A 13,562-nucleotide genomic window follows, 5' to 3' on the forward strand; every position below is an offset into this window, starting at 1 on the left:
TCCACTTACCATTACATGTGTTTTTTTTCTTGATTTACTTCCATACCTTTGTCTAAAATGCTTCCTTCCATTTTCAATTTTTTTTTCTAATTCTTTCATGCTTTAGCTGGTCAAGACCAGGTCATCCGCATACAACATTTCGCTTAACAAGTCCTCACTTACCCCTTCAGCCACAACATCAATCACGATAGAAAATGTCAGAGGTAGCAGTTCTGATCCATGTTCCATTTATTTTTTTCAAGAGAAATCATGTGAGCGTGGCATGTGTTCGTTTTTAAATCTGGTATGATTCGAATAATGTCTTTATACATTTGCTTTGTGGATTGGAGTTCGTTTTGGGGAGTCTTTGTAACTTAGGCCTTTCGTCTCTCAATCAGTGAGAGTCTTCCGCTGCTCTTTTCCCAATCGAACCAGGCTTTTTGCATCACTGCCAATTGACACGCTCTCATGATTTCTCCTGAAAATAATAAACAGTGTGTAATACGTTATCCGAAACGGTGATCCGACAAATGAAAAAAATTTGAACAAACACTGCAATTAGAAAAATCATAACATTGCAAGGCAAATTAATACACATTTAAGCAAAAAAAAAACATTGCAATTATATAACAAGAGCATTACGCGTCAAAGTAAAGACAGCACTCTACACGTGTAATTTCTTTAAAAAAATGTCAGAAACTATCGAATTGGCAGTGGAGATGAATTAGATGTGCGGTCAGGAAAGTAAAAAGAGGTGAAAAGTAAAACAACATAAAAATTTTGAAAAGTAACATTGAAAGAATGTAGAACAATGAAGCGATGAAAAAACGCACAATTTTGCTCCGGTGATTAATACGAAACAAAATGTCTGAGCACAACTGAAGGATGACAGTTTGCTGGAGTTGAATTTTGGTGTAAAATTATTAACGCTTCAGCTATGCTTTGGTCAAAATAAAATAATACAGCTAGCTGGCTGTTGGCTAGGTGGAGCTGCATCTGCTAGTTTCAATGCATCGTTAGTTGAGATGGATAACACTGGTCAACACACATTTTCGTGCCAAAAAAGTTTTAACGGTTTTGGGGTACTTGATGCCGCTGAATCTGAAAATGACCTTGGTTTTTACGAATTGGCTCTAATTTTTGAGATATTTTATGGTTTTGCTCTAAAAAGTGGGTCATTCCATATCTAAACAGAAAATATAATATGGTAGGCCTACCTCTCAGATGTTGCTGAAAAGTTGTCATACTATGCCTGAGTCTACCAAACGAAAGAATCCTAAGTTTCAGATCAATATCTTAAACGGCTTTTCCATGGCGGCCATTTGAATTTCGGGCGCTACCCTCGTTTTTGACTTGGGGGTGGGGGTAACGAATAGCAATTTCAGCCATTTTCAGAGCCTCATAACTTTTATTGTAATTGTGGTAGAAGACTAAAAATTGCTGTGCTAGTTGATTATAAAGTATACTACACAATTTAATAGTAAAAAAAACATTTCGTGATGCATAGGTGTTAAGTGGGTCATCAAAATCCTGTTTTTTTGGCCGTATAAGTGTTTTTTTTTTTCAATTTTCAAATGCTTCTACTACCCAAACCAATTTAACTATTTCTCTAAAACCTAATTATTTGTAATATTTGGAAATTTTTTTACTGCCAACTTGAATTTGGGAGTTGTGGTGCCGTTAACAGAGATCTTATGGGGGTCTGAGAACCCTATCAGGCAGAAATGGCCCATTTTTGCTTCTATGTTTAGAGTCCCCAAATGACCGCGTGGGCATTTTATGGTCACGCTAAAATTTATACCAGACAAACACATACATTTATTCTTTCATTTCATGAAATAAATCTTTGTTGGTCAAACTCTTTCACTATAAATTTTATGTCTTTAAAATGTAACATTTTGGTAATTTTTAGCAAATAATCTCAAGTCCGTAATGTAGGTCAGAGAAAATTCAACAATGATTTATCATAAAAACAGTGAAAATAGGTAGGTTCTATGCTTAGTGATCATAAACATTGAAATGCTGACACTGTTGACCATTAATCTATGTTCAAAATGATGCTTTCACCTCTTCACCTCAGATGACCTTACAGGTCTTTCGTTACCATCCTGTTGTGCCGATAGACCCTCAATTTGTATGCACTTTTTGTTTGTTTATCGCCAGCAAAACAATAAACTGAAGTGAACTCACCCATGAAAAAGTACCCACCTGCAATCAATGAGCTATGGTGTGGCGATAAAATTGTAGGAAAATGATCAAGTCGTGTTCAAAAATTAAATTGTTTTCAGTTTGTACTATAATTCTGCATTATGTAAAATGCATATAGCTCAAATCAGCTTATCTATCATCTATTGACTATAAGAAACTGTGTAAGTAGTGTCAGAACATTTTCATAATCCTTTTGGTTAAGTTTGTATTTTCGAGAACTCAATCGTAGGTTTTAGAGAAATATTTTGATTGGTTTGTGTGGTAGAAGCATTTGAAAATTGAAAAAAACACTTATACGGCCAAAAAAACAGGATTTTGATGACCCACTTAACACCTATGCATCACGAAATGTTTTTTTTTACTATTAAATTGTGTAGTATACTTTATAATCAACTAGCACAGCAATTTTTAGTCTTCTACCACAATTACAATAAAAGTTATGGGGCTCTGAAAATGGCTGAAATTGCTATTCGTTACCCCCACTCCCAAGTCAAAAACGAGGGTAGCGCCCGAAATTCAAATAGCCGCCATGGAAAAGCCGTTTAAGATATTGATCTGAAACTTAGGATTCTTTTGTTTGGTAGACTCAGGCATAGTATGACAACTTTTCAGCAACATCTGAGAGGTACCACATACAAGATATCTTCATATTGGCTGTTTTGATATGGAATGACCCACTTTTTAGAGCAAAACCATAAAATATCTAAAAAATTAGAGCCAATTCAAAGAAACCGATGTTATTTTCGGATTCAGTGGCCAAAAATCGCCCTGGAACCGTTAAAATATCTTCTACACTTCGACTTAAAATATCTTCGACGCTTTGATGGCCAGTGTAATAATTGTGGTATTTATGGGCCTAAGCAATAGGGTGGCTCGTTTTTGAACTTTTTTTTAAAATTCTCTCGGGGTAGTAGGGAAATGGTGCCAATGAGTGAGAAAACAATCATGACAAAATTTGAGATTCGAAACAAATTGTCTTCAGCCTCCTCATGGGGCCCAAAAATCCAAAAATGGGGTCAAAAACGCAATTTTTATCAAAAATATTTTTAGTTTGGGTAGATACAATATTTTTTAGATATATCTAATTAGCCTAAGAAAAAAAATTTGAGTCATTTGAACTATTCCTTCAGCTTCCTCACAGCTTCTGAAAATTTTAATTTTCCTGAAAATTTTGCATTTTTGTTTGTGGTTACATAACTACAAACTTCGTCAGTGACGTAAATTCAAATAAAAGACGTCACTTTTTCCTACCAAATTAACCCAATTTCATTAAAAAATGACGCAACAGCTTAGAGCAGGTCTATAAAGAGAAATACAATGACGTTTTATGGCTGGCAAAATGTCTAAAGCAATTATGTATCATGTAACCACCCACAAAAATGCGAAATTTTCAGCAAAATGGAAATTTTCAGAAGCTGTGAGGAAGCTGAAGGAATAGTTCAAATGACTCAAATTTTTTTTCTTAGGCTAATTAGATATATCTAAACAATATTGTATCTACCCAAACTAAAAATATATTTGCAAAAAAAATGCGTTTTTGACCCCATTTTTCGATTTTTGGGCCCCATGAGGAGGCTGAAGACAATTTTTTACGAATCTCAAATTTTGTCATGAGCTTAGTAAGCAATCTGTTATATAAATGAAACTACACTATAGCTGATCCTTGGGCTATGTCAAAACATGCTCTTACAACATGCCTGGTTGACCTCGGTAAAAGGCAAAAATAAGCAAAGACGTGGGAGCCTTGTCGGCACTTGAGCTACACTGCTTAGAGTAGATAAAACATGTTCAAGTATATAATTGCAATGCTTGCAAAAATAATCAGTAGGCTACTATCTGAAAATAGCGTTATTAGGCCTACGTCAGAAATTTGCCTCCGGTTAAGCAAACGGTTGACCGTAAATTTTTGTGCGTTTGGAAAAGATGGAGATTGATTTGTAATCCTACAGGAGGAACTTTGTCAAAATTTTATAGTAGAGAATGAATTTACATGAATGAAAATACGAGAGAATAAAATCCGTGCTAATCCATGATTTGTTCTGAAGGGCAGTCCACAAAAGTACTAGCGCGTCGACTTAACAAAGACATTTGTCTCTGCCGATTAATGTTGCATAACGTTGTTGGAGCAAAAGTGACAAAAGCGGTATTGAGTTTACAGTTGAAATAACAAAAAAGTTAGGAATGAGAGACAAATGCCAATTATATTAGTTATTTCAACGTGCACAAGCGTTTTAAATTTAGACAGGTTTTCTACATAAAAAAACAAACAAATTATAACACTTCCATTTGGGAAGTAAAGGCAATTAATAACTCAAAAATAAAACTATAAAACAATACTTGCCTTGAAAGTCTTTGATGGACTACTTTCCAAAAAGTGACTTTGACTTTCGGTCTTCAGTTTAAGCTTGGATGTAACACTCCGTTTTTCACCTTTTTTTCTTTTCTTCTTGATTTTTTCCTTACTCTCGGAGGCACCAAGTTTCTAGTTTTTATTTAGATGTTTAGTTAATCCCTGATAGCAGCAGACCACTGCTGAACGATACGTTACTTTTAATGATGCAAAAGTAGCTCATGAGTCTCAAGGCTTACTTTTATTAAGGGGGGAGGGGGAACTTAGAAAGGTATTTGGAGGAACGTCATGCTCTTATTGCTGAAAATATGTACTATGATATGACAATTCCAACAAGTTCAAATTTATGTCTCTGGGCCGCCGTTTACCCCCTTGAACATACCCCTTGAATATGACCACTTAGTGATTACAGATATTTTCGTGCAGTGTAGCGCCATATCAGTGACGTTCGGTGGCTTAAACCATTGGGAAAGCAACTTAGAAATATGCTGCAGCAAGGTAGTAGGCACGAAGGGCGTAACTGTCGGGCGAAGCCCGAAGGAGTGTTGCCTTCGGCAACATTTCCAGCGGGGGGTCTGGGGGGCCTCCCCAGAAATTTTTGAAAAACACTTCCAATTTGGTGCGCTCTGAGAGCATTTCCAAAACAAATCAAAAATAAAAATCTGTCAAATTGTGCTTCGCCTATGTCGTGATCATACATCCATTTAATGTTTAGAAGTCATGAACAATCTTAATTTTAACGTTGCAGGACCAAAATCCTGTGTTAGACATGGAATAATAGTTGTCTAAATGTTTAATTCGTCATGAATGTTCATTCTCAGATATTCAGTTAAGCCTACACTACAAAAACTAACACTTAGGCCTAAACATTACAACTGCAAGCAATTTGTACAAAAAGCTGGATAAGTTTGCCTCCTGCGTATAGAAGCTTAACAAACTAAATATTGCATCCGCACCTGAACGTTCATTGGCGAAGTAACGTTATATCAACGCTGTAAAAAGGGCAAAGGCATGACTATGAAAGCTAGTACAGTAGGCTAAAGTACATGGCGAGGAGACATCAAAAAACAGCAACAAGCTTTTTGGCATTATGATGCTGTGCGTTTACCGTGACGAGATACCATTCTGACGAGTTAGTCTAGTCGCTCTAGCGAATGTACGCATTGACGTCACTGGGAAAGCACAACTAACCTACCATAACCATAACACATCTGATTGGCTAAGCAGCGCTGGTGACGTTTTGCAAAACGGGTGAGGATTGGTTAAAACGAAGGCGTTTTTTGACATTTTTGAATCTGGGAAAGCAAGTTTGATAGTTGCTTACCTGGAGCCTCAGTGATTGTTTCTGACAGAAGCGTTTGCGTCAATTGGCATTTATAGGCAAGACATGCGGTTTGGTGAGGACTTGTACTACTCACAAGCGTTACGAGTAATTCTAGTCACGAATACAGTAATTTTCAAGTTAAAATAGACGTGATAAAAATAATAAGTTAAACCTAGAATTCAGTCATTATATTTTGCATAGTTTTTGCTAAGGTAAGCACTGCTTTCCTTGCTTTCCCTCACCGATCGTCACTGCGCCATATACAATAGCCTATAACAAAATATAACATACTGTATAACAGCATCATCCCTTTTAAACCTTTTCTGTCCTACAAAATTAATTAAACTTATTTAAAGAATTTTTTCTTAAATTATCCAGAACAGCGTGGTCCAACTTCTTTTCATCGCGGGCCAAAAACATTTTTTTTATCTTGCGGACCAATGTTTTTAAATAGCGATTCATAGGCTTAACGCTGGCAAATTATAAAAGCCTATAGCATATAGTTACTACTCTCTAAAACCTCTACTGATTGTTTTACCCTAAAAGTGGTTCATCTTTAACTTTATCAACTTGAAATTTTAGGCGATAGCGTTGGTATCCAACTATCCATGAGATTCGTAGTTGTGGACATGCGAAGGCAAGCGTAAAGAGACTAGTTTCCGAGTTGATTTCGATTTTTGGTTTTAATATTGTTCATTGCCGAAAACTTACATTCGCAAATGTATGTACTTCCAAACATAGAGTGGCTTACAGGTTCAGAACAGCATCTTTTAAAAGAGGAAACTTCTTTTTTGACACTAACTTCCAAAAACTTGTAGAAATTTTCCATTTTCCAAGTTCACATAATTGAAGTTGATGCTCTGGGGGCTGTGTACTAGCTCTCACGCCCATGGGAAAATTTTTTGAACAAAGTGGTATTGTTATGCATCACAAAGGATCATTCACAAAGTTTTTTTTTGTCAATTACAGTAACAAAGAAACAAAAATTGAAGTGATATTGCTAGATTAAAGCAAAGCTGACTATCAGTTCGAAGGCCAAAAAAAAAACGGAGCTCGCGTGCTAAGTTTGGCCCGCGAGCCTGCAGTTGGACCACGCTGATCCAGAACATAAAATTATGTTTGAGTTGTTGAAGGACAGTATTAAGCTTAAAATAAGTAGTCGTTTTTTTTAGAATGGCAACACCTATTCTGCTTTGGAAAATGCTACAATTGCAATGTTTCATTGTTTGTACAGTTTGGTGCGAGTGGTGATACAAACCAACTAGGTCATTTTGTTGCATGCGTGATAGTTCTTATAGTCTAAGCTCTTCTAATAGGCTATAGCTTTTTTGGTAAACTAACTTTTAGCCTATTCGAATCTAAAATAGTACCGCACTGTGGTTGCAATAAAGGTGTTACGGACAATCGTTCCCCAGATAAAACATAAAATCGTCATAATTTACCTGGGGTCTACGTCATGGAATATTTCTGTAAACGAGGAACTCTTGTATCATCTTGAATTAAGAAGTATTGCATCATTCAGATTTAACTCGTGTGAATTAGGAAATATTGCATCAGACAGATTCACCTCGTGTGAAATTACTCAACAAAGTATTTAAATGTTACGTCACAGAGGCGGGCTGTGTGCGTTTGAAATATAGCAATGAGTTTCGTCATTCTATAGATTGTCCGATTGTCGCTGAGAAAGCTGGTCAGATATTAAACTGTTCTGCTTTGCGTACTAGCTAGACGAAATTTCGGTTATTTATCCAGAAATATGTCTTGTTGATGACAAGTTGTTTTGTGCATTAGTGCGTGCCGTGTTGCGTGCTATTTTTAACAGCCCGTGTTGCTGTGCTCTCTTGAAATACACTTCGTGAAAGGACTTTTTCAGAAGAGTGTTTTCTTTCGGTCATCGCATACAGACGAAGGATTTGGGAATTTTATCCTACAACTTTTTATCCTACAATCCTACAAGTAAAAAACAGCCGTGACAAGCCCCCCTTTCCGATTGTTTGGACGTGTGGAACGTAGCCTATGTCCGATGACAAGGCTTTAATAATACCAAAAAAGATTTCTGTCCAGGGGTAAAAAATCAAACAAAACATGTTTAGAGTTGGTGAAAGAAGACATCATTGCAAAGAATCTGGATAGGTTTAACTCCAACAACCGGAAGGGCTGTGACCAACAACCGCATGACAAAAGGGCTGCAAAAACTGGAAGACCCTTACTATCGGGGACAAACGTCAGGTTTCCAAGGTTTTCAAGAAAAGACAAATGGATGATGATGATACCACGTAGGCTGGTTCTAATTTGACACCTGCATTCCATTTACCGCAAGGGTCTCAAACTCAAATTGGTGTAAGATCCAAATAAACACTTGTAAATGAACCTAATGACAAGATGCAGATGTCTTTCAGCCACACGCTTTTTACTTCATGTGTTAAGGGAAAAAAATAAAAAGTTTCAACATAAGCAAAAGGAGAAATGTATCAAAAATGCATGAATAACACTTCATAGTTAAGCGTTATTAATTGAGTAGGCCAGCCTACCATCATGAGTAAATCAATATCGTTTTTACCTCAGACTTCATGAGTCGCTTAAGCTCTTCCATGAACAATTCTATTTCTGCATCTCTTCCTATGATAGGCAATTCTGGTTTCTTCAAGACTAGAAAGTTAACCATTTTCCTTTCTCCCTCTTTGTATTGATACACGCGCACATCTCGTACGCCTTTCATTGCTTTTGTAGGCAGCTGAGAAAACATGTCGCTTGACAGCTTTGAGTCGTGATATGTGTCAAAGTCGCAAGATACCATGTTAGGATAATGCATCATCAATCTGGCTGCAAGATTCACCTGCAATTAAAGGAATGGTATTTAGACGATGCTGCAACGAAGAGATAAACTCTAACAAATTAACCCAGGGTGGAGAAGCAATAGAAGGTTATAGTCGCTTACTCGCTTCGTTAGCTCAGTGGTTGAGCGACCGACTTAGATTAAGCGGCATTGGTTTGGCTCTCGGGGTGTGCGCTTAAGCAACACATTTCAGGAAGGCTCTCCATTCAGCGGCACTTAGTGGATGTGCCGTGGAATGTGCCTCTCAGTTTGCGCTTTTCATTCCGGAGTGTCGTTACGGTTATAGTGCATAGTCAGATTTATCTTAAAATTTTCATTTTATATGACTGTGTTTTGCAGATTTAAGTAATTCCTGATGGGGACACACGTACCGTTACGTGTTAAAAACGTTTCAATTATTTTTTTTAAAATTATTATGTATAGGCTATCTCTGTGTAGGCTAATATACAATATGTTAAACCCGCTAAGGTTACTTTGTTTTGTTTGTCTATTTTATCTATGATCTCACAAGTAGAACTATTCGATCATTTATCTGACTGTTTAACGTTTGATATCCCAATAAACTGCGTCATCAATCTTTCCAAAATGTCTTTACGTCTAAGAACTAGAACGAATTATGCCAGTAGCTATGGTTGTGAAGGTAGACAGTCACACATGTTACTCATCAAAAAATAACAACCTATATGTGAAACTTTGAAGCATTTAAAATTAAAAAATGAGCAGAAAGCAACACCTGGCACAATACACTGAAAGTTATTAAAGATGCAGGTACTTGTAGCCTACGGTACATAAAATAAAACCAAAAAAATAAATAAACAAAAAACTTTGTTGTTTTCCTTTCTATATTTTTCACCATTTAAAATAAAAAGAAGCAAACCTTATGCCCAATCACAGTGTACTCATGACGTTCGTCATGTCCAATCACGCCACAAAAGACTGGGCCTGTTGTGACGCCAAATGAAACCATAGTGAGGGAAGGAAGATCCCGACGTAATTCCTAAAAATGACAACAGAAAAAATAGATAATTATGAGAAATACAAAATTTATTCTAAATGAAGATCGTTTGCACTACACATAAAAAGTGTTTGCGTTATTTAGGTTTATTTTCTCAAGAAAACAAAGAGTTACGGAAAAAGCATGATAGAAATTATAGGTAAATTCCTTTTGGTAAAGTCTACAAATTGCAAAATTTTGTTTCGTTTTGGATAACAGGTTTGAAAGATGATGATTTTGAACCAAGACTGCTCGAACTAAAGTGTTTTGTACAAAACAAAATTTAATAAGTTTCAATTTAAATATAGGATAGCAATCAGAAATGAAACGAATATAGTCCCAACAAAAAATGTTCTTTTATGGCTAGACCGTCAAGCACAAATGTCATAATTAGTCAAGGCGTGTTGTTCTGTTTTGTGAATCACTCAGTGTCCCATTGACTTGTCCCCACCAGTGCTTGTATTTAGTAGGGTGTTTCATGACTGTATGCAAAAAAAATAATTTTGGATTTTGATGATGCATACCCCCTCATTTTGTGAAGTTGAGGGAGAAAATAAAAACTGTAAAGGTTTTAGCCTGATTGGAGGTCATTTACTGACCTCTCAAGGACTTGATAATTTTAGCATTATGGGGACAGTGGCTAGGGTGGAGTAAAAAAAACTTTTTTTTATAATTAAAAAAAAAGGTAATCTTGATCCTTGACAAATTGGAAAAAAACAATAGCAAAACTGGTTTCGAGGAGTTGCACCCCCTATTGGCCGTGCTACCCCCCATTTTATGGGGAAATACCCCCAAAATTCTCAAATCGGCTGTAAATTTGGAACTGCTGGTGCTAGAAGCACGAGTTTGGTATCAAAAAATTTCACTAGAAAAAAAATTTTGACAAAAACGTATATTTGACCATGTTTTGGTCAAAAACGGTAGCGCAAGCACAAGATAATGGGAAAATGCACATGCTGTACTACATATGCAGGTTACAGATGACTTGGATACTTTCGCTTATTGTATTTGCAATTAATATACAGCATAGTATGCATAATATACGGTATACATGACGTAGAGAACACAAGGATTAATCGAGAGTATGTTGGCAGTGGCAACCATGGTCATTTGTCAAACAATACAGTAGTGTGACTGGTAATACAAGATAGTGCTCATGTCATGTACACACACAGTAGCAAGTAACAAGTTTACTGCACTGCTGCACAATATTATGTAGGTTACTACTGGGCACCTGTTCAAAGTGAAGGTGCATAATAACATGACATATACTGTAATTGGTGATGGGTAGACTGTGATCTGTCGTGAAATCATTGTCAAGGAAATACCAGCACACAGATTGATATGATTCATACTGCTGCATGTGCTCGGGCTAACCTACCGGGACTACATTGAGACTTCAGCTACCAGCACAAAAAGGTGAACATGTCAATCTAGTGGGAATTGCTTCTTGCTGTTAAATTCTTTCATAAATTTACGAGATTGCACCTTCTGACGAATCAGCCCATCCCTTCTTTCAAAACCTACAGCATAAGCTTGCTTCAGTCACAAGGTTGACATGACGCTCCACCTCTTGAATGTGGCAAGGATAATCCAGCTGCAGAGGTTAGTCGATGACATTTGTCAAGTTGTTGATCTGGTTAGCGATCTCATGATTGATAGGTGGCTTAGACTTATGAACTGTGTCAATCTTCACAAGTTGGTGACGATGATTTTGCTATTAAGCTGTGGCACAAGAAATCTGTGCATTGCAGGTGGCACAGCTGGTGAAATTTCCTTTCTCAGCTTTTGATTTCCATCTTCAGCTTGTTGTGAGGAACCAACATAATTCTTGCTTTGCTTTTCCTGTGCTTATGAACGTAAGGAATGGATTTGTTGGACTGCTGCTCTCTGCTCTAAGTCTTCATCAACATGCCCAAGCATAACAGCCCAACACATTCTGTAGCCATAATACTGGTCAGAACTAAGGTTATCGATCACACTGTTGGGCAACGCAGGAAATTTGGAATTGGGGATTGATTTGAATTGAACAACTTTACATTCACAATCGCTGCCTCCCAATTCCTTTCCAATGGTTCCAGAAAAAGATGAATGGCTGTTTGCTGTCCCACCTGAGTTTGTAAATATATCTCGTAGAGGGAGCTCATTGCAGTGCAGTACGCATATAACCCACTGCACTGGTCTTTTGAGTTGCCCTTCTTCATTTTGGTTTTGGTTATGGTCATATTTGTATGCAATAATAGGCGTGGGACAAACGCCAATGCATCAGCATAGGGTTATTCCATGCAATATCAATGGCCTTTGAGAGGTCTGTTAATGATATCCAATCAAGCTAAAAGTTTGGGAAACTTATTTTCTCACCAAGCCTCACGAAATGAGAGGGTATGCATACCCGAAATCCAAAATAATTTTTTTTGAAACACCCTGGTTCTATTCTATAGGCGTTGTCATAACAAATAAACTATGTAAAGTGTAAATCAGTAACATTTGTGCGTTTTCTTTAACAAAGCATTAACAAAAATGTGGTCACTCTACATTGAAAAAAACAAACACAGATTAGATAAACTTAGCAGTCACAAGGTAAGTAAAACCACAGTAAATTTACCATGCGATTATCATTGGGCTATAGTTTCTTGGCAAATTATAGTATGTTGTAGGCTACTATAAATTTAATCCAACATCACAATAATTGTATTACCTGACTGGTTTTCCAAGAAGCTTGCAAGGCGTGAGCTGGTTCTTGTTCGTGCTTATCCCCAGGAAGACCAAATATCACCAGGAATGTACAACCTTCAATAAATGCAGTTATAAGCCTTGATGTAGTAAACTCGGGATTCCTGTAATTTTTGAGGTGATAAGGTTGCAAAACTTATACACTATAGCATAATATTAAAGTCAGCAGGACTTAAAACGAAAAACTTTGGCCTGGTGTTTATTACAGCTATAATAAATCTAGCAGGTCATAGCTTTAAAGAAGGCCACAGGCAATTCTTTTCCGTGCAGATTTTTTGCACGATCTAGTCCACTTCTCCAATCGAGAACATTGTCGATCCACTAGTTCTTCTTCTTCCAATCTTCTTTTTCCACAAACCTCTCTAAGCCAAGCTAGGCTACTTCCACTTCTTTTCCAATGGCTATATTTGCGTAGATGTCTCTTATGTTCATCAGCATACCATCGCTTATCCGGATTCCGATCTTATTTCTCACTCGTTTGTTCGTGCGCATCTCAGGTACAGCTGACTCTTGCGACTCGTCTCCAAAACCATATTTATAAAGCATTGATTTTTGTTTTTTAATATAGTGTAATACAGCACGTACCGTAGCTTAAAGTTTCACATAATTAATAAGGCTATAAAGTTTTGATTAAGTTACTGTCACTGTTTCTTTCTATCTCTTACCAGGAAAAAGACTTGGAAAGGTTCAATGACGTAGTTTAATGGGTATATATAACCGAAAAGCAGTCAATTAAATGTTGAATAAGTTCTACTGGTGAAATGATAATGAAAATTCTTGAAGGACTTTAACGAACGGCTTCTCAAATAACTCTAATTTCGAACACAATTTATATCAGCATCAATTCTCATCTACTTGTATTCAATTACTTCAAATCTCAATCACCAATAGTCTCTGCACCTATTACCAATCCACAACTCATAACACAACTCTCATAATCAACTCATAATAATAATTCATCAATTTACACCACTATTTATAGAAGATTGTTCGGTCTAGTAACTTCGAGAAGGTTACGTAATGTTACATCATAAAGACCCATTGTTCTGTCAAGCTGCATTAAACGTGAACAAGAAAAACTTCTAGATTGTCACGTAGGGCAGAAGGTTCTAGAAAACACGCCACATAATAAAGATTT

The 13,562-nt window shown here is 36.7% G+C and overlaps 1 protein-coding gene across 3 annotated transcripts in view; it reads right to left on the bottom strand.

Annotated features, from left to right (window-relative positions):
• LOC145772660 (adenylate cyclase type 10-like) overlaps positions 1–13,562 on the bottom strand; it is an 82,224-nt gene that overhangs the window by 67,321 nt on the left and 1,341 nt on the right. For all 3 annotated transcript variants that reach the window (XM_082584530.1, XM_082584529.1, XM_082584531.1), the window contains exons 2-4: positions 12,390–12,481; positions 9,575–9,694; positions 8,422–8,697 (exon numbers count right to left, since the gene is read on the bottom strand). In XM_082584530.1, coding sequence (XP_082440656.1) covers positions 8,422–8,697; positions 9,575–9,694; positions 12,390–12,481 — 488 coding nt within the window. The remainder of the gene's footprint in view (positions 1–8,421; positions 8,698–9,574; positions 9,695–12,389; positions 12,482–13,562) is intronic.

This window comes from Aplidium turbinatum, chromosome 6, assembly GCF_918807975.1.
Source record: "Aplidium turbinatum chromosome 6, kaAplTurb1.1, whole genome shotgun sequence".
In the NCBI taxonomy this organism is placed as follows: Eukaryota; Metazoa; Chordata; class Ascidiacea; order Aplousobranchia; family Polyclinidae; genus Aplidium; species Aplidium turbinatum.